General features: G+C 36.0%; 1 protein-coding gene across 3 annotated transcripts in view; it reads right to left on the reverse strand.

Moving 5' to 3' along the window:
* Window positions 1-22,987, reverse strand: part of UGGT2 (UDP-glucose glycoprotein glucosyltransferase 2) — a 191,643-nt gene that overhangs the window by 44,855 nt on the left and 123,801 nt on the right. For all 3 annotated transcript variants that reach the window (XM_060287968.1, XM_060287969.1, XM_060287970.1), the window contains exons 28-34: window positions 22,468-22,626; window positions 22,037-22,122; window positions 13,659-13,743; window positions 8,447-8,529; window positions 5,920-6,018; window positions 4,728-4,812; window positions 1,322-1,504 (exon numbers count right to left, since the gene is read on the reverse strand). In XM_060287968.1, the coding sequence (XP_060143951.1) occupies window positions 1,322-1,504; window positions 4,728-4,812; window positions 5,920-6,018; window positions 8,447-8,529; window positions 13,659-13,743; window positions 22,037-22,122; window positions 22,468-22,626 (780 nt within the window). The remainder of the gene's footprint in view (window positions 1-1,321; window positions 1,505-4,727; window positions 4,813-5,919; window positions 6,019-8,446; window positions 8,530-13,658; window positions 13,744-22,036; window positions 22,123-22,467; window positions 22,627-22,987) is intronic.

The raw sequence follows: 22,987 nt of genomic DNA on the forward strand, positions 1-22,987 counted from the left end.
CACTCCCACCAACAGTGCTGGAGGGCTCCCTTTCCTCCACACCCCTGGCAACGTTTGTTATTTGTGTTCTTTTTGATGATGGCCATTCTGACAGGTATGAGGTGATATCTCACTGTGGTTTTGATTTGTAATCAAGGTATTTTGAACAAAATATATTTTGGTAAGGAATTAAATATACAAGTACATAGCTCTTAATTTCTCAAGGTATAGATTAATACTTCAAAATGATTTCTATGATGTATCTCCCTTATTATATATTGGCAAATATTAGTTTGAATCATAAAGAAAAATCTCTTAATTATTCTCAGTGGCTTCAATGACAGAATGTTAGTATGCTTCCTTTTTTAATAGACTCTAGCCTGCTCGAAAAATATTATTGTATATATTGGGGGAAAATAGGAAAAATAATGTTTATGTCAGACAGTATGCTTGGAAATGCTTACTTCATTACACTTTTTTTGCCTATTAGTTTTTAATTATAATGATTCATATCTATCAATTTGAAAAATAATACAAAAGTAATAGAATTTAGAATACAAGTAAATTATAAAGTAGGATTTGAAAATATACTTTTGGTCCTAAATAAAAATACTAACTTGTGCATTTGATTTATGTAATATTTACATTTACATATTATTGTTCTTAGAAATTCTGTGTATTTTTTTAAATTTTTAAGAGAAATTCTGTGTATTTTAAAAATATTTTTTACCATTAGTGATTAAAAAGGCATGCAAGGAGAAAAGGGGAAAAGTCATAAAACCTTCTGGATATATAAATTTTGAAAGCTGAGGACCATAATTTTTTCTGGCCAAATTTAGGACTCTTTCTTTAAGTGGCAGAATGATGGGATTTGGTTATTGGCTAATTGCCAAAGAACGTGGCCGAAGGTGGAAAAATGAGAGGAGAGTGTGTGTAATTGCTAACTTTTCCAGCAAGAAGAAATAGTTCACTTTAAACAAATTTCAGCTCATATCCATAGGAACTCACATAGCTACTTTTATTATGACTAATGTAAGTATTTCTTTTATTTTTAATTACCAACCCCCCCCCCCCCCAAAACAAAAAACTACTACTTCAGAGGAAAAAACTGCCTCGTCCTAAGGAATAAATGGTACTTCTGGCAACACCTTTGATTTTCCCCTGGAATACTGACTTTTTTTTTTAAAAAAGATACTTTGCTTATATGTCAAAATTATGTCTTATGTTTACATAGCGTGGCAACAAAGACAGTAATAAGAAGCGGCAACATAAATTGCATCCCTATACTCAGAAGTGTAAAAAAGTCTTAAGTACTCTTAAAAACAATAGTTAATCTTATTACCTGGTCAGCATCAACAAAAATGATTTTGTCCACCGCAAGAGGAAAAAGGACATCAAGGAAAAGAATCTTATAACCCCAAATAATCCTTTGTTTTTCCGTCTGTTGATGAAGCCACTGGGGCCACCTGTACTGGACTAGTTCATATTGGAATCCATACTCCTCAGCCATGTGAGGGATCACCTCCTAAAACACACACACAAATCAAAGACTGTGTTCAAGGAACAGAAAGCAGTTTTTGTTTTGGAGAAAAAATTAACATTTTAAAGGTTAGAGTTTACAAGTTGTTACAAATGAATCGGTAAAATGTCTGAACAGTACTTCTACAACTTACACCTATTAATCAGAAATATGACAATGCTGACAAACATAAAGATGTAAGTATACATAAAACTTTGTAGTTTAAAGGCATTAAAAATAGGTACACTAGCAGGCTTATTAAATAAGATAATTGTTCCTCTACTTTTACTACTGTTTGACCTGAGAAAACCTGATGATAGAAAGGAAAGCCTCTGGATCGTGGAACACCTGTGCATCAAACACTTTATGCACATGTCAACATGCTGGTTGGTCAGAGAGATAGGAAGATGAAAAGGGTGTACAAACCCCACAAAATTAGTAGTAAATTGATAAATTATATTCTCCATATGAGTTTCATGTTTGAGAGTTATGACTATTTAATTCAAGGATTAAAAATACAAGGTAGTTATTGTGGCATGAATATTTGATATTTGATTCAGTGTCTTATAGGCTTAGAGTATCTTATTCTGTTTAAAACAGAGCAGTTAATTAAATATGTACACTGTTATCTAAGTTTGGCTCAAGAGTCCAAATATTGAGAGGGATAACGGTAAAGGAGTGGGTAAAGACGGGTCAGCAAATGTAGAATTTGCATTCATCTCCTCAATTCTCACTTGTAGCTAGTTGCTGGTTATATGCTTAGTTTAATTTTCTCCCTGCTCTTGTAAGAACGATGTAGATTTAAAGTATGTTCCTTACTGTAAGCATTGGTTTTATCTGTGAGTGGCAAAATGTTGAAATTATGGCTAGAACAGTTACCGGGAGTCACTGCTTTCATTTCAAACTTAAAAAAAAAAAAACTAGGATAAATTAGAAAAACTTTTTTTTTAATTCAACGAATATGTATTAAAATATGTTCACTGAGAATGCACTATGTGCCAGGCACTATGCTAGGCCCTAGGGATCCAGTAATGAAACAAAACAGACACAAATCATGGCTCTCGTGAGGCTTACATGTTAGATAAAATAAGTGAAATTAGTAACGTATCTATAGAAGATAGTGCTATGGAGAAAAATAAAAGGGGAAGGGAAATACAATGAAAGATCAGAAGGGACTGTCATTTTACATAGTGTAGTCAGGAAAGGGTTATTCCCAAAGTAGGTATAATTCAGCGAAGATCTGAAGGAAGAAAGGAGGTATGCTTTTAAAATTGAAGGGAAAAGATCTAGGGTACTAGCAATTTCTGTTTCCATATCTGGCTGCTGGTTACACAGGTGTTTTAAATTTGTAAAATTTCATCAAAGTTGCACATTTACCGTTTGTACACGTTATATTTCCCTGAAAAAAATATAAAAGGTAAAAATTTCGAGCAAAAAGAACAAATTACAAAAAGAAGGAAAATGTTATTTCAGGTATGGTATCACCTTTGGCCATGCAGCAGAACAAGGCTTTTTTCCACACACAGCACTGCGTTTCTAGTGAACGATATAATTTCCTGGTAAGAGAATCTTCACATTGTATCATCTCAGTATATGCAGAGTTAAATCCCCCGATGCAGTGTTGTATCACGTGTTAAAAGTTTAGTAACAAACTAGTAAGACTTCTTGTCTAGATTTATGGGTTCTTTTTCAGTTTACAAGTAAGTACAGGAGGCGGCACTCTTGGTGGTGGCAGGGAGGGTAGAGGAGCTGTTTCATAAGTGTTAAGCACCTGGGCTTTGAGGTCAGAACACTTGGGCTCAAATCTCAGCTACTAATTAGCTATTTGATCTAAGGCCTGTGCCATAAAGGACAAATCCTGCTCAAAGAATATTTGGGACCTTTGCCCTTCGCTCCTGGGAAGTAAATGCTAACCTTGGAATATCCTGCCTGATGAGAACGTCTGTATTTACCTGGGGACCTAGGGCCACACCAGATAGTCTGTGCCAACAATGTGATTTATGATGGAGACCTTGGGCCACAAGATATCAGCTCAAGCTCTGGAGGGGCTAGATGCTAAGGTCAGTCATGGTGGCCGTCAGGTGGGTCTATGTACCCAACTCCCAATAAAAACTCTGGACAGCAGGTCTGAGTGGGCTTCCCTAATTGGCAACACTCCATGTGTACCGTCACAGTTTTGCTGGGAGGTATAAGCTCTGTCCACATGACTCCACTGCGAAAGGACAACTGGAAGCTCGGTCTGGTGTCCCCTGGATTCCGCCTTATGCATCTCTTTGCTTTGCTGATTTTAATCTGTATCCTTTTGCTGTAATCAACTGTAATGAGTATAATTGCTTTTCTGAGTTCTGTGTGTCCTTCTAGTGGGTTTCTAAACTTAAGAGTGGTCCTGGATACCTCCCAACTGTGCGGGCCAGTTATGTAACTTCTGAGTCGTGGTTTTCTGGGAATAGGACTTTATGAAGAGCAACTGAATAATGCAGGTAAAGTACTTAGCAATGTGCCTGGCAACGCCAAGGAATAAAAGCATGGTTGCCTGTTTTTATTTCTGCTTTCACAGCTGGTTTTGGTCTAGGAAGAAAATTTCTCTGAACTGCTGTTGAATGAGACCCTAACTTGCCTGGAATCTGATTAATAGGAAGAAACGGGGTACACTCTGTGGCAAGAGTGTAGGGCTGAGTAAAGGGTAACAGATGTTGGCCGTCGAAAAACTTCTAAATACAAATTGCTGGAGACACTACCTATAGTGCCCACATTACCACACCAACCGATGCACCGCATGTGATACCAGAGCCCCACTCTTCTTGGTCCTATCAAACTATTCTCTGTGGTGCAGTTTTCATATTTTCTACTCTTCCTGCCTTTCTTTGTCAAAATATGACAGAATCTAATTCTTTTAATTAACAATCTGTACATATTTTTCATTGCCAACTTCTATTTACTTATTGTTATGAAAACCCACTAATCCTGATTTTGAGTTTACTTAAACATAAACTATCTCCTGCTGTGTTTTTAATCACTTCTTTAAATAAAAGCTGCATAGAATTTTTCTTAAACTAGATTAAAAAATACTGATTATCGAGATTTTAAATTGATTACATATAGTAATTTGAGTAAATATACATTTCAAAAGACTCATTCTGAAAAGAGAAATGTTATGTGAACTTACAATGATATAAAGAATTTACTTCTGAAATATTAACTATTCTATTAAAAAAATTAATGTACTTACTTTAAATGTTGGTGAGAGATAATTTTTAAGAAACCAGAACTTCACTGGTGTTTTGGTGTTCCGTAAAACAGAAAGCATCATAATTCTGCATAAAACAACAATAAACTCAATAAATTAACATTAATAGGGGTTCATCCTACTTCTCTTAAGGCTTTTAAATATTTAAAGATATTAGTTGGTAGTTTTCACTATGAATTATGGAGAAATAGTGACGTATCTTCAAATATTATGGCTGCTCAGCAAGTAACGTATAAGAATATATGTATATATACACATATATTGTATAAACGTAAGTATGTGTGTGTGTGTGTGTGTGTGTGTATATATATATATACATACCTGGTATAGACTAAATTGATTGCTTTTTGTTTGGTCCAGCTGACAAGAGAAAGAAGCTAGTCTGAAACAGTCTTGTTTAGTTAAACTAGCGTCTAATCTTGGCTCTGTTACTGTGTCACTAATAGCAGGTGTGTAAACCTTGAAGGGCTGAACAACATGTCGTATTTTGATAAAGTCACTGGACAGGCCACTTGTTTTGCTATCCTAGACCTCTGATTGGAGAAGATACAGATGTATCTAAAGTACATCTTAAAATATCAACACATATTCAAACATTTTTGAGGCGTTCTCTGTGATCCTTCTATAGAAGCAGTTAAAAAATAGCCCTTGATAGTTTATAAATATTGCTTTCCTTCTCTCAGACTCCTCCCCCTTTTTATAAAACATGGTATTTCTTCACCAGGAAAGGAAAATTTACTATATATTCTTTTTTTTCCTCACACATCTTACTACAAAATATGTCCGTTTTCTAACCTTAAAGAATAACAATATTTCAAATCAAACACATGGAATTTCACTGTATTTAGAAAATATACTTCCCTCATAATTTTAGGTAAAAAAAAAATTAAAAAGGCAAGGTGCAAAAGCACTATGTACTTTGTTACTATTTGGGAAAAGGGAGTTAAAAAAAGCAAAAATACATATTTGGGCTTGTCTATACATATATTTGGCAGGCTATGAAAATAATAACATTGGTTTCCTGTGGGAAAGGGAACTGGGTATCAAGGAAACAGAGGTGGGAGGTTTTTCTTTTTCCACTGTAATTTCTTTTATTTTTTTAAACTTTAAAAATTCTTTTTGGACCATGTAAATGTATTACTTTTCAAAACATTAAATAAAAAAATATACCTACCTTAAAAAGCGTTCATATAAATGGCCAGAAGCAACTGAAAAAATGTTTAGAACGTCTGTTTCCTTATTGTCTTCTTTTTTATGCAGGCTCCTTGTGAAACTTTGAATGAAAAAGAAGTGACTGTCATTTTCTTAATACACATCTGCAAACTTTACATACCTAAATATTAAATTTGATGAGAAATAAAAATAGGAAGGCTTTTCAAACTGAATGGTTATTACACTGTAAACAAGTACTTATCCTAAAAATTATGAATTATTTAAACATGTGACAATGTAACTTGAAGTTTTATGATTTTTTAAAATTGGACAATATAGAATGCAATTCTATTTTCTCTAGGTTAATGGGATAATACCTTGGAATCTTTGTGAGTTACAAAAGTTGTTTTAAGAGCAGAGGATGAACTGTGGCATTCTATGGCTATATGCAACATACTGAGGCTTTAGGAAGGCCAGTCGTGAGCGAAGAAACAGAATGTGCGAGTGTTAACAGCGGCACACCAGAGCTTCCGTCTGTGCTAACAGGGGAGGCCCCTGAGTGCTGTGGATGTGCCTTCCCAGGACAAGATGCTGTAAGAGGCACCCGCAGCTTAGAGCTCCTCCGGCCAGGGACAGCCTCCCCACAGGCTGCGGGGACCTCTGTGCCTTGGGCGTGTCTCCAGGAGGGATAAGACAGCACTGGGGAGCCGCGTCCATTCACGATGTGGTTTACATCGCCACAGCCTCATCTGGGCCCAGCTGTCACTGTCACCCCTTTCTGGACCCAGACCAGCCTTTGATATGCCCCACCTCATACATAAAAGTGACTGAATCTTATTTGGGGTATTCATAGTGTATCGTTTCTTCTTTTTCCTATTGAAAATGTTTATTTAATTAGAAATCTCATTTTTATACGCACAGATATTTAAAATGACTGATTTTAGAAAACTAAACAATTCACAATTGACATGGAATATATTTTGCCAAATAAGAATTGTTATGGCAGATGTATTCTTGCAATGTTTTCTCATTGTAATCCCCCAAATAAGAAAAATACACAGTTGATTCAGGGAGGAAGAAAAAAAAAATCACTTGAAGTTAGGATTAAAACTAAGATAAAGAAGTGAAAACACTGTAACATACTTATGCATCTGGAGGAGTTTCCATCCCCCAAACTTACCCTCTCTCTTTCTAACAAAGCAGCATTTGTTTTGTATCCTCGCTGTGTAGTAAGTGGCTAAGCCGCAGGCTAACAGTTATCTTTACTCCTTCTTGTCTCTACCTTTGGTTTTAATGGAAGCTCATGAACAGATACTCTTTAAAATGCCCAGATCCTGTTACATTATCCCCTGTCAAACGAACCTGCTCTGAAGTCCTCTCAAAGTAGTGAGTTCGAGCCTTTCTTGGTCAGTAACCAGTTCAATGCACATACTGGGACAGTAACACGATTCTTCCTATCAAACAAGGAGTCAACTATAGAAAAAGAGGCCTGAACTGGGCAACATCCAAAATGATGGGAGTGCTTCTGCTTAGGTTGCTGAAGCTATTTGGCCTGAAGTTTCTATTTCTTATCTTTGATAAAAATGATCAATAGTCCTCTATCATAATTCAAATTAAATTCAAATCTCTAAAATGGACTTTCCGAGTTGTCTACAATGTGGATCACAGCAGCCCGCTTCTGTGTTTGCCCACCTAACGCCCTTTACACTTCTAGTCACAGTAACTTGGTATTGTGGGCAGGTGGGTGGGTGAGTAGCTATTCCTCCTCTACTTTCATTCTACGAGGTTTAGGCAGGATGGGCCTTCTTGCTGGCTCTAGAGGTAGCCACACGACCCAAGATTAGTCAGTAAGTCACAGGGATCAGTTCAGTCTGGTATACAAGGCAACAGCTGGGCCAACGAGTCAGACTTGGAACGTGTGCTGGTAACTATCTGGAAAGAGGCAATTTCTTCCCATGGGAGATAGATGGCAAGCTCTTTCTTGTAAAAGTTTGTCTGAAAATGAAGGAAGCACAGATAATAGAACTAGGCGTTGGAGAAAGAGTTTCTGGACTACATCACCTGAATGCCCAAAGTCAGTTCTACTCCTGGACTCTTTAGATATGTGAGCCAAAATATTCCTTTTTTGATTAACTAATATAGGTCCCAACCTAACTGAAAGATTCCCCCTTATATTCAACATCCCAGCTAACCTGGGCTACTTCCTGTTCCTTGAGAAACACACCCAATCTTTTTGACTTCACGTAACAAGGTACCTTCACTCTGTCTCCTGTCCATCCTTTAGAACGTATCTTAGCCACACACTCCTCCAGAGTCTTTTCTGAGGTTCCTCCTAACTGGATATAGACTTTCCCTTCCCTGGTTTGAACAGCCCTTTATGTTCAGTTGTCTTATAGCTCCAGTTTCCTGTCTTACATCAGTAACATTTATGTATTTGTCTTATCCTTTCTAGAGAAGATCTGTGCTTGACTTAAATATTTACCATCTGCAGGGCTTCCACAAACTAGACTCCTGATGGGTCTATAGTTAAAATATTAACTAGTAATCACCTTTTAATGGAATCCCACACTCCTTTTTTTTCATCTTTATCAGAAAGGATATCTTCCTGAATTCTGTCTGGCTTTTTTTGTACCTAGATAGCATGGTAAAGAAAAACTTTAGAATTTTGTAGATTTAAATATTATGCTGCATGGTTAGAAATATATAGACAAGATGACCCTTGTAAATCTAAGATAGTTGTAGTAAATGAAGCCAAGAAAGATCTTAGAATATTATAGACACAATCTGATTTCAACTCTCAGTTCAGCCTCTAGTTTTTAGTGGCTACCGCCATACTGCTAAATAATGTGCTTATACTCGTATTTACTGAATTGCCAACCGTGGATGTTATCTACTGTATATCTGATTCATAGAGTTTAGGCATTATTCATTCTTTGTAACAAAAGATGAACAGCTTACTTATATCACCCTTCCCTTCCCCTCTGTCTGGAGGTTTTGATAATACCATGTCATTAGTTCTTCTACTGAGTATTTTTGTAACTTTAAATAAGCCTTAAATCTGTATTTTTTATTCCAACAAATTCAAGTTTCTCTTGCATGGCGTGTTATAAGGACACTAATATCTCTACCTTTTCCCTCTGCCTCCCAACTTATATTAGCTAAAACTTTACTTTAGCATTGTAAGTATGGATAATATTTACATTTAGCTTGGTAAACATAACTGTATCTTTTGCACTATGCCATGTTTTATTCTACAACTTGAAAATCAGTAAAAAGTGCTTATTGTGACACTGTAAACACAACGCACTGAAGAGCTGAAAGGCTACTACAGTTACATTTCCTCCACATAGTTACGATGATGTGACCACCACACCCTCCTAGGACACTCCTCCAGCTTCCCATGGATTCTGTTTTCTCACATTTCACCAATACAGAAGTGTATTTTTCTTGGAATTTTATTGTGTTTATTTTTTCTTGTGGTGAGATGTACTTCTTCTTTACCATGTACCTAATATTTTCCAGTTTGTTATTCTTGTTACTTAACTGTCTGGAATTCCTGTCTTCTTGAAGACATTTTTCTTGGGGCTTAACAATTAACTGCCTCTTTCGAGCTTTCTTTGCATTGGTTTTCACACTGATTTCACCATTTCTTACAATACCTATTTTCCTCTTTCTTCTGCTTCATCTTCATCGTGCTGGCAAACACCTTCAAGAAGGGGTGTGAAAGATAATTTTTCTAAATCTTCACCCTTCAGAGAATATTTGCCTGAAGAATCCTAGATTCAAAGTAATTTTCCTCAAAACACTGAAATCTCTGTTTTGTTGTCTTGAAAATGAAACATCTGATGCTAGTGTGTCGTTCTATTGCAGTGACCCGCCTCTTCTCCTTGGTAGTTTTTAGGATCTCGTGTGGGCCATTTTTCACTCATTTGTGGACCCCTTGACATGGATGTGTTTATATTCCTCTATCTGTGGGATACTTTCCTTCCTCCATTTTCTGTTCTTCCTTCCTGGAATTCCTATTAGTGGCTACTGGAGTTCATGGGCTGAACCTTTATCTTGCGTATCTTTTCTCCTCCCTTTTTCCTGTCCTTTTGTATAATTTTGAGAGATGGAAGGTGAGCAGATAAAACTGTTACTAAAAAACAACCGAAGCACCTAGGTAAGGTTAGGCTGTAGAACGTTTGCTTCAGGTAAGGCATGATTATCACCCTCAAAGATTTGGTGGCTTTGGTGAAAGAGTCAGACCTCCTCTATACCAGGGTCCAACAGGTAAAATTAGAGCCAATACAGACAGTGAAAAAAAAACCAGCTCAAGAAAAAGAAAATAATTTTTCAATGATCAAAATTCCTCAACGATAAGACATCCCCAGTCTCCCAGCAGAAATAATATTTTTCTCTCCTGTTTGTAGGGCTAGGATAAAACTAGCTGGAATGCTGGTCCTAAAAGGCTTGGGATGAGTTAGTAACTTAAGCAGGTGGTCTGAGTTTGTGGGATTTTTCATCTGGAAGGACACAGTATAAGTTTCTCTTCCTGAGAAAGGAAGCCAAAGCCAGTAGAGGAAAAACAGTATCAAAGATGAGTATAAACATGTATAACTGATCACAGGAAGAAGAGCAGAGGTGATAAGAAACAGGTTATGATGTGGGATGCAAGGTCAATTTTGATGATTTGGTGGTTTAGAATCTCTGCAGTATGTAAGGCTTGAGTTCTGGTAGCCTACCATTACTAGATCACAGAGATTCTGGCAAATGGGTGTTTTCTAGTTATCTTTGCATATTAATTTCTACTGCACTGTAGACGGAGAACATACTCTGTTTGAGTTCATTCTTCTGAAATCTGTTGAAACTTGCTTTTCAACTAAACGTAAAGCTGATTTTTATTAATGTCTGTGTCTGAAAGATTGTTCATTTGGTGTTATTGGCTATTGTGTTCTATATACATCTACTAGGTCAAGATTTATAATCACACTGCTCAAATCTCCATCTCTAATGAGTTTTTGGTCTGCCTGTTATATCAAGTACTGAGAGACGTATGTTAAAAATATCCCAGTATTATAGAGAATTGCCAGTTTCTCTTGGTAATTCTATTTCTGCCTTATATACACATATAAAGTAACCTTCTTTACCTTTAATAATGTTGTTTTAATATCTCTGATATTAGTATAGCCATACAAGCTTTATTTAGGTTAGTATTGGCCTAGTATACTTTTGCCACACTTTTATTTTAATCTTTACCCTGAAACTGTATTGTTATATATTAGGTGTTCCTTCTTGCAAACATAGAGTGGGATTTAAAAAAAAAATCCTGTCTGACAATCTTAGTCTTTGGACTGGAACATGTAGTCCATTTACATTTAATGTAATTGGGTTAAATTCTAACTTACTATTTTGTGCTTCTTCAATGGCACATGTATTCTGCTTTATTTCTTGTTTCTTAGTCCATTTATATTAATTTGCTTCATTCCATTTTCCTCTTCACTATGACATTATGCCTTGTTTCTATTCTTTTAGTGGTTATCTTAGAAATGTAAAGCATTCAGATTTGCCCTTAAGTCTAAAAGTAATCATAATCCTTGTCCTGGTCAATATAAGAACCTTATATGTTATTATACACACCCTTATTTATATAATGCCTTAAATGCTATTGTTATTTTTTAATTGATTTTTAAGATCCTAAGACATAACTGTTGTTTTATATATTCACTGTTCACAGATTCATCCGCAGAGTTGCCATTTTCTTTTCTCTTCATTCTTTTTTCAAACTCAGATCTTCCATCTGAGCTCATTCTTTTTCTGCCTGAAGTATACCATTTAGAATTTCCTTTAGTGTGAGCATGCTGGTGGCAAATTCAGTTTTTTATTTGTCTGAAAATACCTTATGTTTTTTCTTGAAAAATACTTTTCAGGGTGAATTATACAAGGTTGACATTCCTTTTTTCTGTCAGTGCTTTTAGATATCATTCATTATCTTCTGGCTTCCATTATTACTGCTGAGAAACCAACTGTCAGGCTAACTATAGTTCTTTGAAGGTAATTTTTCTTTTTTCTTCTGGTTACTCTCAAGATTTCTCTTTGTCTTTTGTTTTCTGCAGTTTTATTAACAAGAGTCTAGGTGTAGATTTCCTTTTCATTATCTTGCTTTGGAATCACTCGACTTCCTGAATATGCAAATTAGTACCTTTCATCACTCATGAAAATTCTCAGCTATCATTGCTTCAAATAATACCTGTACCTCATTCTGTCTTTCGTCACCTTCTGGAACTCCATTTAAATGGATTTTATTTTTAAACACTCATAAAGTACTTCATAAAGCTAAATTATCTTATCCTTATAGTAGACCTATAAGGAGGGTTTCATCATTAACTCCTATTATGGATAAGGAAAATGAGATAGAAAGAGGTTAAGTAATCTGTCCAAGGTCACACAGCTAATGAGTGGCAGAGCCATGTTTAAATGCAATCCTGGTATCTTAGATTTCTCACTCTATTCTCTATGCCTTTTATATACTCTCTGCTGTAGTTTCCTCTTTTATAAGGTCAGTTGCATTTGGGATACGTCTTTTGGTCTGTCTTCCAACTCACTAGTTCTCTCCTGAGGCCTTGTTAAAGCCACCCAGTGAATTCTTTGGTCATTGTACTGTTCAGTTTTAGAAGTTTTACTTTAAAAAAAAAATCAGATATGCACTTTTTATAGTTTTTTATTCCCTGCAATTGTTTTCAAGCCTGTCTTTTATTTCTTTAAACACTTTAGGCATAGTTGTTTCAGTGTCTGTGTCAATAATTCTAACATATGGAGTGTTTGTACATCTGCTCTCTGTTATTTGCCATTTCTGTTCATTTTCCTTGTTTATTTGGATATAGTAGTCTTATTCCAGAGATATCTGGATGTTTCTGTCAGATGCCTGTAAAACCTTATTAATCTGGAGCCATTTTAGTGCAAATTCAAGGCTCAGGGTTCCTTTGATTTCTTAGGTGATACCCATTTGGGCTAAAAGACTGCGTGGTATACTTTACTATGGTTCATCCTTACCCTGAAGCTATAGCCAGCTTATTGCAGAGAGGGTCTTCTAATAGATTACCCACTTTATGTGGGTCTAGGGTTTTAATTTCTGTCCCCATCACCTTGCAAATTAAATCAAAACGATAGTTCAAGTGTACCAGGACGAACAAATGTTTCAGGGCAACAGCAGCTTTCCTGGGATAAGAGAAGCTTTGGTGCCTGCTTACTTCACTAGGCTCTCATTTTCCATTTAATTTTGGTTTTGTATTTCCTTATTATCATTCTTGTCAGCTCCTCAGTGCTTTTAAAATTTTTAAAAAACATTTCGCCCAGCATTTTTACTGATTTTAAGTAGGTGAGTTTGTCCAAAAGAACTAAACCTGCCATCATTAAAAACTTTTCTGGTTTTTGAAACATCACTTTTTTTTTTTTCCTGTTGAAAGGGGTAACGTTTCAACCTGCATTCCTGATCTCATCTCTGAAGCCTAATTTATAACATAATTTGGTTACAAATATAGTAGATACAGTAGACACATCATAACTTAAAAAAAAAATCGTTTCTTCTCTTCTATCTTCAAGCTCTCTGCTTTCCCTTCATGATTTAATCCTCTTCTTCCTTTCACTGCCAGAGTTCCAATATGAGATTTTAGGTACTAAAACTGTGAAATCAGTAGTAAAATAAAAATTAATTAATTAAGGACAAAAAAAGAATTCTTAATACTAAGAACAAAGCCTGTAAAGAGCTTTGGCCTCACACACTTGTACTTCCAGTATTTTGCTTTTGAAGCTGTTTAGCACAACAATGACATCTCCTAGGTCTGGTTGAGAGTCAGTTTCTTCATGCCTAGAAGCAGAAAAAACATGTAAATATCTATAATCAATTTAAGAAAAGACGTACAATTATGATGGTACAAATAACAGAATAAATTCATTTTGCAATAGACATAAGTATAATATCATTTGTGTATATGTCATATCTGCTGTTTCTATAGTCAATTAAAATATGCTGCAGGGCTTCCCTGGTGGCGCAGTGGTTGAGAGTCCGTCTGCCGATGCAGGGGACACGGCTTCGTGCCCTGGTCCGGGAGGATCCCACATGCCGCGGAGCGGCTAGGCCCGTGAGCCATGGCCGCTGAGCCTGTGTGTCCGGAGCCTGTGCTCCGCAATGGGAGAGGCCACAACAGTGAGAGGCCCGCGTATCGAAAAAAAAAAAAGATATGCTGCAATACACTACAATTTTCAAAATTATCCAATTTTAACTTAATTAATACTTAATAAGTATTAATATTAATACTTAATACAAATTAAGATCGTACAAAAATAACTCACTAAATTTGATATCACCTAGTCACTCAGAAAGTGCAGATTATAGCGTATCTTTATTACTGTATACTAAAATTATCACAAGTCAGATCTTTCATATATTGTAATGATAATTAAAATATGAAACATTTTCTAGACTTTAAAATAAGTTGTTTATACAGCATAATCAAAGGAAATCTACACCATACAACTACTTTTCATTATTTACTAGCCATTTTCAAATGCCAAAATTTGAAGTATATCATTAAACTTAAAAGACTGAAAATGTGTCTGTCATGTCCATCTGCATCACTTGGATCTATTTTATATTACACATTATGTAGTTCATAGTCTAATTTTCAACACTGCATAAATAAATCAAACATGACAGCTTTGCTCAAAAATTTTTTGATACTATTTTCACTATGAACTGAAAAATGCTACTGTAAAAAGCATTTACCATAAAACTGAATTTTTTCAAAGAGGGAAAGCAATCAGATGTCAAATTAGTAGATACTTTGCATTCAGTCAGACATAACATACGCTTGAAAATTTTTCTAAAATAAAAACCTGGGGATTCTAGGGCTATGCTGACTAACACGTCTCTGACTCTCACTCGCAGTTCCTCAGATGAGGTGCCTGACCCGCAGCACGAGGCACAGCCCCTGCCAACATTTACCACTGGAAAAAAGAAAGCATTCCAACTTATGTAGTAGAAACGTCAAATCTCTTAAAAACGTGCAAGAGCTTCCAGTCCCAAATGTTGCTCAACGACATCAGCAACTTTAGCCGTCGGATCCACCATCCACTGAGACCAGAACAGAGGCAGCACAACACTGCAGTTAGGCCCGTACAAGATCTAAAGCAACTTCCTCCATCCCACATGGTAGAGGGGGTAGTGATGACGATTCTTGTTCTACTTCGGGCACTATTTTAAGCACTTTATAGATATTAACTCATGTAATCCACACACCCATCCTCTGAGGAAGGTACAATAATTATCCTAGATCCAGACTAAGCCCTAGTAGTCTGGCTCTTCACGACTGCACTGTTACACCTGTGTAAGTAACACTAAGCAACTAAAACCACTGGATACGTGAAGACAGTCAGCCACCGAAATGAAGGGAACAAGCCAAGAAGTCAGAGGACACGGGCTTCATTGATAAGGAGTTAATAGAGGGGAAAAAAAGGAGCACTCAAATCATTTATATTCTCAATAAGAGACGTGAGAGAGTATTTCTCAGTAAAAGCCATTTACTTCAAAATGAGAGGATTCATTACACATCAGGAAGTATTACTTTACAAAAAAGGACGCATACGTATTTGTCCTGGAATTCTAACTCTAAATATCATTTAATTTTTTGTAAAGGAAAAGTTAATCACACTGCCTCTCATTTCGAATCCAAAACACCGGATGGCAGAATATGATGAGGAAGTCCTGTTTCAAGCATTCTGAGGAGAATTATAATCAGTACTATTATCAGGACTTAGAAAATAAGCCAAAGAAAGGCAAAAACATTTTCAGGCCTTTAAAATCAAGAGTATACCCCTAAAGTTTCTATAGAAAATATTTGTAGAAATCTGGTGCATATCGTGATATGGCAGGCAATATCCATTCCACCTTTTAGCATATACTGCAGAGGTTAGAAAGCTAAAAACTCTTTTTTCTTTGTAGATTCTTTTACAGCTATGGTTCTGGTTAATAATTAGATTCTACTAAACAGATACATGTGCATGTGATTTGGAATTTACAAGTAAGGGAGGGTCAATGCAGTGATGCCTGTTTTCTTTGGGCAAGCGACGTCATGGAGACCTAGAGGTTGTCTATGCCAGGGTTCCAGTGTGCAAACTCAGCTCTCTGGGGACTGACAGGGAGTTGACGTGTTGGTGGGGCAGCTTCATGCTTTCTCACTCTTCTGATCATGGGAGAGGTAGCAGTTCTTTCTGGCTGGTGAGTTCCTGGGCTGGTCCTGGGAGGCAGCTCTCCTGCAGAGCTAGCTCCTCCAATCCTTCCTGGTCCAATCAAGAATCCATTTCCCTGTGTTAACTCCGTCTCTGATATGGAAAGTCAGCCACCCAAACCAAAAATGAATGTGAAAGATGAAAGAAACATATAAAACCTATGATCAATAGTGAATTTGGTCAAGCTTATATTTAACTAACGGCAATGTGATGGTAAAGAACTAAAAGTTTGGGGGGTGGGGTACTAAAAAGATACTAAAATGCTTCAACTGAGGCACTTGAAAGGAGGAAAGGAGTGAGATGAAGGCTGAAGAGCGTCTCTGGAGAAAGCTGTTGCCAGGCTGTGAGTGTGCACCTCTACACGCCCCCTGGGGAAGTGTGGGGAGCATTACCTTCTAATCCTAAACTCAGTAAGGCAGATGCTTTAAGGGGAAAGCACTTTGCAATGTACTTTCCTGAAGTTGTGAGACACAGAGGACTGCATTTGACTCTTGTCTGGGAAAGTTAAAATGGACCATGGACTGATATTTGAGGACTGACCTATTACCACTCTTACTGCCTTTGAGACCAGCCTGCACTCCTAGAGTTTGCTAGGCAAGTGATGTGTAAGTGCTTCTCATGGATCAGAAGTAGCCAAGTAGGAGAGATTTGGTTTTGTTATCATGGGGTAGTCATGCGTCCTGCCAGAACAGCAACCTGGAGATATGAGGAGACCTCGGCAGAAATACGCTGTGGGTATAGCCTAGGATGCCCAGAGACCGAGGAAGATGCTAGAGAAGCCACCTGGAATAGAGATGCACCAACTGGGACCAGGGAATCAAACGAGAGTGAGGTGCAGCAATTAGAGACCTTCTAAGAGCTCACAGAAGGGCTTCACAAAGAGTGAGCTATAACCACCGCCAGGGCCAGTGGGCAGAGCTCTGAAACCTCTCTTGCCTTCTATATAAAGCACAGGAGAAGCAGATCAGTTTCAAAGGTGTAAAATAACTACGAATTAGGTAATCTGTTTTCCTGAAGATTTCAAGTGAAAAAGACTAGCAAAATAATTTAGCAGGTTGAAGGCATATATAAAAATATATATGTATATGTAAAGCATCTGCTATTCTCTGTAATTAGGAAAATCTGAGAAGCATTTGTCTGATTTTAGTAGAGCTACAAAAATTTTCTAGGAGAGAATAATTTTATTGAGTATTTTTGAATTCAAGGTAAATAATAGTCAACACAGAGTATGGGTAGATGATTTGCAGTTAAAGATTACAAAAACATGGATAGACATAAAAAGTACATATGTGAGGATTATGCCTAATAAACAAAAAGGCAAATTAAAAAATATCAAACTATATAGTCATGGTTTTAAAATCTGAACTTAGAAACTCATGTCAATATTACTTTAGCTTAGCTTTTCAGCATATTTCAAGAATACTTTGCTTAAATATAAATGTAATATCAATTAGAACTAAATCATAAATTGGGATAAATAGAATTTCCATTTTTGTCATATTTCATATTGACCTGTTTTTCATTACTGAAACTTTAATTTCAAAAAAATCAAAGAGTAGCATCATTTATGTTTTTTCCACTCTGGCTATCTAGTGACATATTAATCGTATTTGGAGTTAAGTAAATTATGACTGAGAGAAATTTATGATATTATCATTTATAAGGAACATAAACAAATTTGAAATTCCTTCCATCACCAAGAGTTGGGTAACTGTGAATGAGAAAAATCAGTTTTGCACTAATTTGTTAGTGGTACTTAAACACAAAATCAGGGGCTATTTTCTCCCTAAACCATCCATTTATAGGCTGTGTATAATAACAAATAATGGTAAAGAAGATAAAATAGAACCTAATATAGTAACTGTTTTACATAATATATACTATGCATATTATATATAATACATATTGCATATGTATTATACAATATACATATACAATAATATATGTAACTGTAAAGAAGAAAGAAAGAGTAAGTGAGGAGGAAATGGACATTTACTCAGGACATGAGACACTAATCTCATGTAGTCCTTACCAAGACCCCACAAGATAGGTAGGATTATCCCCTCTTGTTATGAGGAAATAAAGACTTCAGAAACTTTTGCAAACTCATACAGAGAGTTGGTGGCAGAGAAGGAATTTGAATCACAGCTTACCTAATTGTTTGCAAAAAACAACAGTGAAACAATAGTGGCAGATTTAGAAACACAGAGTTCTTGGCAGTACAGTTTGCAAAGACGAAAGAAGACGAAGCAAATTTATCCTTTGAAACCATGATTTTTATAAGAAGAGTCAATATGAAAGTCAACAGTGTATTTTGCTTATTTTCTGTACCACCACAGCACTCTTTTGTAGCACTTAAAACGTTTTACTGTCATTCATTTCCTTAACTGTCTTTCCTACTGGGATGAATTGTGGAAGGGTAGGAACTGTGTTTTATTCACCTGTTTATCTCCAACACTTTGCCTGCTTACCTGACCCTTCCCCACCCCAGCTGCCCTCCATCTCCAAGCAACAAGTGATCTGACTTCCGTCACCATAGTTTGTCTTAATTACCTACCGTTTTACAACTTATAAAAGGAATCATACAGTATAGACTCTCTTTTTTTCTTTTGCCTCACTTCTTTTACTCAGCATTAATTATTTTGAGATTCACCTATGTCACTGCATGTATCAATAGTTGATTCCTCTATATTGCTGGGTAGTATTCCATTGGATGGATATACCACATTTTGATAATTCCTTCACTTGTTAGCATTTGGGTTCTTTCCAGTGTCTCGCAATTACAAATAAAGCTGCTATAAACATTAATGTACAAGTCTTTGTATGAACATATATGTCCTTTTATGTTGGGTAAATACCTATGAGTGAAATGCCTGGATCATATGGTAAGTGTGTATTTAAATTTTTATGGACCTGCTAAACTGTACCAAAGTGGCTGTACTATTCTACATTCCTAATGATAGTGTATGATAGTTCCTGTTGCTCCATATTTTCATCAGCACTTGTTAGTGTCAGTCTTTTTAATGTTACACACTCTAATAGATGTGTGGCAGTATCTCACTTTGGTTTTAATGTGCATTTTCCTTATAACTAACAATGTTGAACATCTTTTTTACGTGTTCATTTGACATCCATGTCTCTTCTTTGGTGAAGAGTCTGCTCAAGTTTTTTGCACATTTTTTATCAAGTTTTCTCATTGTTGAATTTTGATGGTTCTTTATATAATTCTTTGCTGAATAATGCTTTGCAAATATTTTCTCCACCTGTGTCTTGTCTTTTTGTTTTCTTTTACAGTCATTATATATTCCTTTAGTGTGACTTTCACACGTTTGTGACAGAAATGATATTTAAAGAAGTGCTTTCTTAGATCCTGCTCAATACATCATAATATATGATATGTGTACTATACTAACTTTCTAGAATTTGGAAAATGCTATATTCTAAAACACATATGGCCCTAAGAGTTTTAGATGAGAGATCTGTACCTCCACCCTCTTCCTGGAATGTTCTGGCTGTCGTATGACTAGCAGTAAGTTCCTATAATTCTTCAAAACTCTCTTGAGGTATTATCTCATTTCTAATGTCAATACTGACTTCCCCCTACCCTTCACCCTATCACAGAATTAAGCATTCCCCATGCTCCCTGACTTCAGACTACACTACAAAGTTACAGTAATCAAAACAGTACGGTACTAGCACAAAAACAGACACACAGATCAACGGAACAGAACAGAGACTCCAGAAATAAACCCACACACTTATGGTCACTTAATCTATAACAAGGGTGGCAAAAGTATACAATGAAGAAAAGACAGTCTCTTCAATAAGTGGTGCTGGGAAAACTGCACAGCTCCTTGTAAAGGAATGAAGTTAGAACATTCTCTAATACCATATATAAAAATAACCTCAAAATGGATTAAAGACCTAAATGTAAGGCCAGATGTTATAAAACTCCTAGAAGAAAACAGGCAGAACACTCTTTGACATAAATTGCAGCAGTAATTTTTGGATCTGTCTGCTAAAGCAAAGGAAACAAACGCAAAAATAAACAAATGGGACCTAATTATACTTAAAAGCTTTTGAACAGCAAAGGAAACCATCAACAAAACCAAGACAACCTACTGAATGGGAGAAAACACTTGCAAATGATATGACCAATAAGGGGTTAATAATCTACATATATAAACAGCTCATACAACTCAGCATCAAATAAACAAACAACCCGATTAAAAAATGGGCAGAGGAACTAAATAGACATTTCCTAAAGAGGAAATGCAGATGGCCAACAGGCACATGAAAAGATGCTCAACATCGCTTGTCACCAGGGAAATGCAAATCAAAACCACAACAAGATATCACCTCACACCTGTCAGAATGGCCATCATCAAAAAGAACACAAATAACAAATGTTGGCAAGGATGTGGAGAAAAAGGAACCCTCCTACACTGTTGGGGGGAAAGTAAATTGGTACAGCCAACTGTGGAAAACAGTATGGAGGTTTCTCAGAAAACTAAAAATAGAATTACCATATGATCCAGCAATTCCAGTCCTGGCACCCCAGTGTTCACAGCAGCATTGTTTATAATTGCCAAGACATGGAAGCAACCTGAGTGTCCATCAACAGATGAATGGATAAAGAAGCTGTGTTGTGTGTGTGTGTGTGTGTGTGTGTATACACACACACACATATACTATTCAGCCTTTAAAAACAAATAAAATTTTGCCATTTGCAGGCACATGGACAGACTTGGAGAGCATTATACTAAGTGAAGTAGTCAGAGAAAGACAAATATTGTATGATATCACTTATATGTGGCATCTAAAAAATACAATAAACTAGTGAATAATATTTAAAAAAAGCAGACTGACAAATATAGAGAGAGAACAAACTAGTGGTTACCAGTGGGGAGAGGGAAAGGGGGGCACTATAGGGATAGGGAAGAAAAGGGTTATTATGGGATTACATGAAATAGTGTGTGTGAAACTTTTGAAAATTGTAAAGCACTATAGAATTTAAAGAATTTTTCATTCAATAAAAAAAAAGATTTAAAAAGAAGAATTCAGCATTCCCAGCTTTGTATGCTTAAATTATTAAGCATGTTTGTTGAATGACACTATGTTCTAGGCACTATAAGGAAAAGGGGAAAAAAGCATTGAATAACCCCTGCCCATATATTACCTTTGTTAAGCACACTGCTTGTTATAATCATAGGTGCCCAATAAATACTTATTGAAATAAATGAACACTACAGGTATTAAGGGGTACAAAAAAGAGTTTACCAGGTGCTGGCAAACGATGGCTGGTGAGCAATAACAAGTTGGTGGCTTATTTTTGTATGGCCCCTGTGCTAAAAATGATTTTTACATTCGAACATGGTTGTTGAAAAAGAAAATATTGACAAAAATCATATGTGCCCTCAAACATTAAATATTTACTATTGGCTCCTAATAGAAAAAGCGTGATGATCCCTGCTTTATACTAGACTCATTAATGAGTAGGAAATTTACTATGAAAGAAACCATTCTTATTTATAAAAATGAAAAACTGAACATAACTCACAGATAATGGCTTTGCTATATAAGATGCTATACATACTATATAGTCATTAAATGATAAATATGTTCATTATGTTAACACATGGAAAAGTCTATAGAAAATTAGGAGATGGAGTAAAGAACAAGATGTATACTTCAGTCATACCTTTATATTTTGAAATAAAACAATGATAGGAACAAATGTCACAGTTTTATAAGAAGTTTTTGTTTTATACTAATGGTATTTGTGAGTATTTTAGTTGTTTTGATGATCTTGGTCATATCACACTAAAAACTTATTTATATATAAAAATTTGCAAGTGGTTTATATAACTCACCCAACTATTTGATAGATGTCTTCAGATTTTCCTTGGCGTAATTTCAGTATCCAAGCACCTGGGTTTGCTTTTAATTGAAAATATCCCTTTTAAGATGAGAAAAACATAATCATAGTTATATGAATGAAAATGAGGTCCAATTGTTTAAGAAAGATTATTCATGAATACTCCAAGATAAGTGTTTACTAACTGTGGAACGAATGATTTCTATAAATGAATTCCAAGGAAGAAGACTCTGCAATAACCTTAAAAGCACATTCTGAAAGTATGACTCTCTTCATGTTCGCTTTAATTACCTTATTCAAGGATTTTTTTCTGGGAGCTGTTCAGTAACAGTAGGATACAAATTATTTCATATTATTAGGAAAACTTGGAGGATTTCACCAAAACATCTAATTAAGTATCATCCATTGAGTATGTATAATACTTACAAGATTGGCCATCACTATTGTATCAACGACAACAGGTTTATTTTTTGTGCCCAGTGTAAACTGCAGACCCCAAGGAGGTTCTTCTGTGATTATGTCAAAGCAATGTCCTTCGAGCAGTAGATATTCTAGTTCATATTCTGCTGTGACAGTTTTCTCAATCTACAGAGGAAATATGTCATTGTTTTTGGTGTTAGTAATTCTCATAATGTAAATTTTGTAATAAGTATATGTGATTATTTTAATATTAGCCAATATATTTTTGGGGGCAACCTCAAGTCTTTCTTTTAGACAAGTGAACCTAATAGCTGAATCAACTTCTTGAACACTAAAGCTCATGATGAATTTTCTTCCTTTCCCATGACATCAGCTCTACTCCAACATCACGATACATGCACCAAAATCGCAAGCAGGAGAGATGTGAGAATGGATGGGCGGCTCGGTAAGTTGCAGCACTCAAAGAATCTGCTTCGTCGGCTGTGCCCTCGATCTCCTGCTTCAGACCTGGCAAGAAGGCCAACTT

The sequence above is a fragment of the Globicephala melas genome, chromosome 18 (genome assembly GCF_963455315.2).
Source record: "Globicephala melas chromosome 18, mGloMel1.2, whole genome shotgun sequence".
In the NCBI taxonomy this organism is placed as follows: domain Eukaryota; kingdom Metazoa; phylum Chordata; class Mammalia; order Artiodactyla; family Delphinidae; genus Globicephala; species Globicephala melas.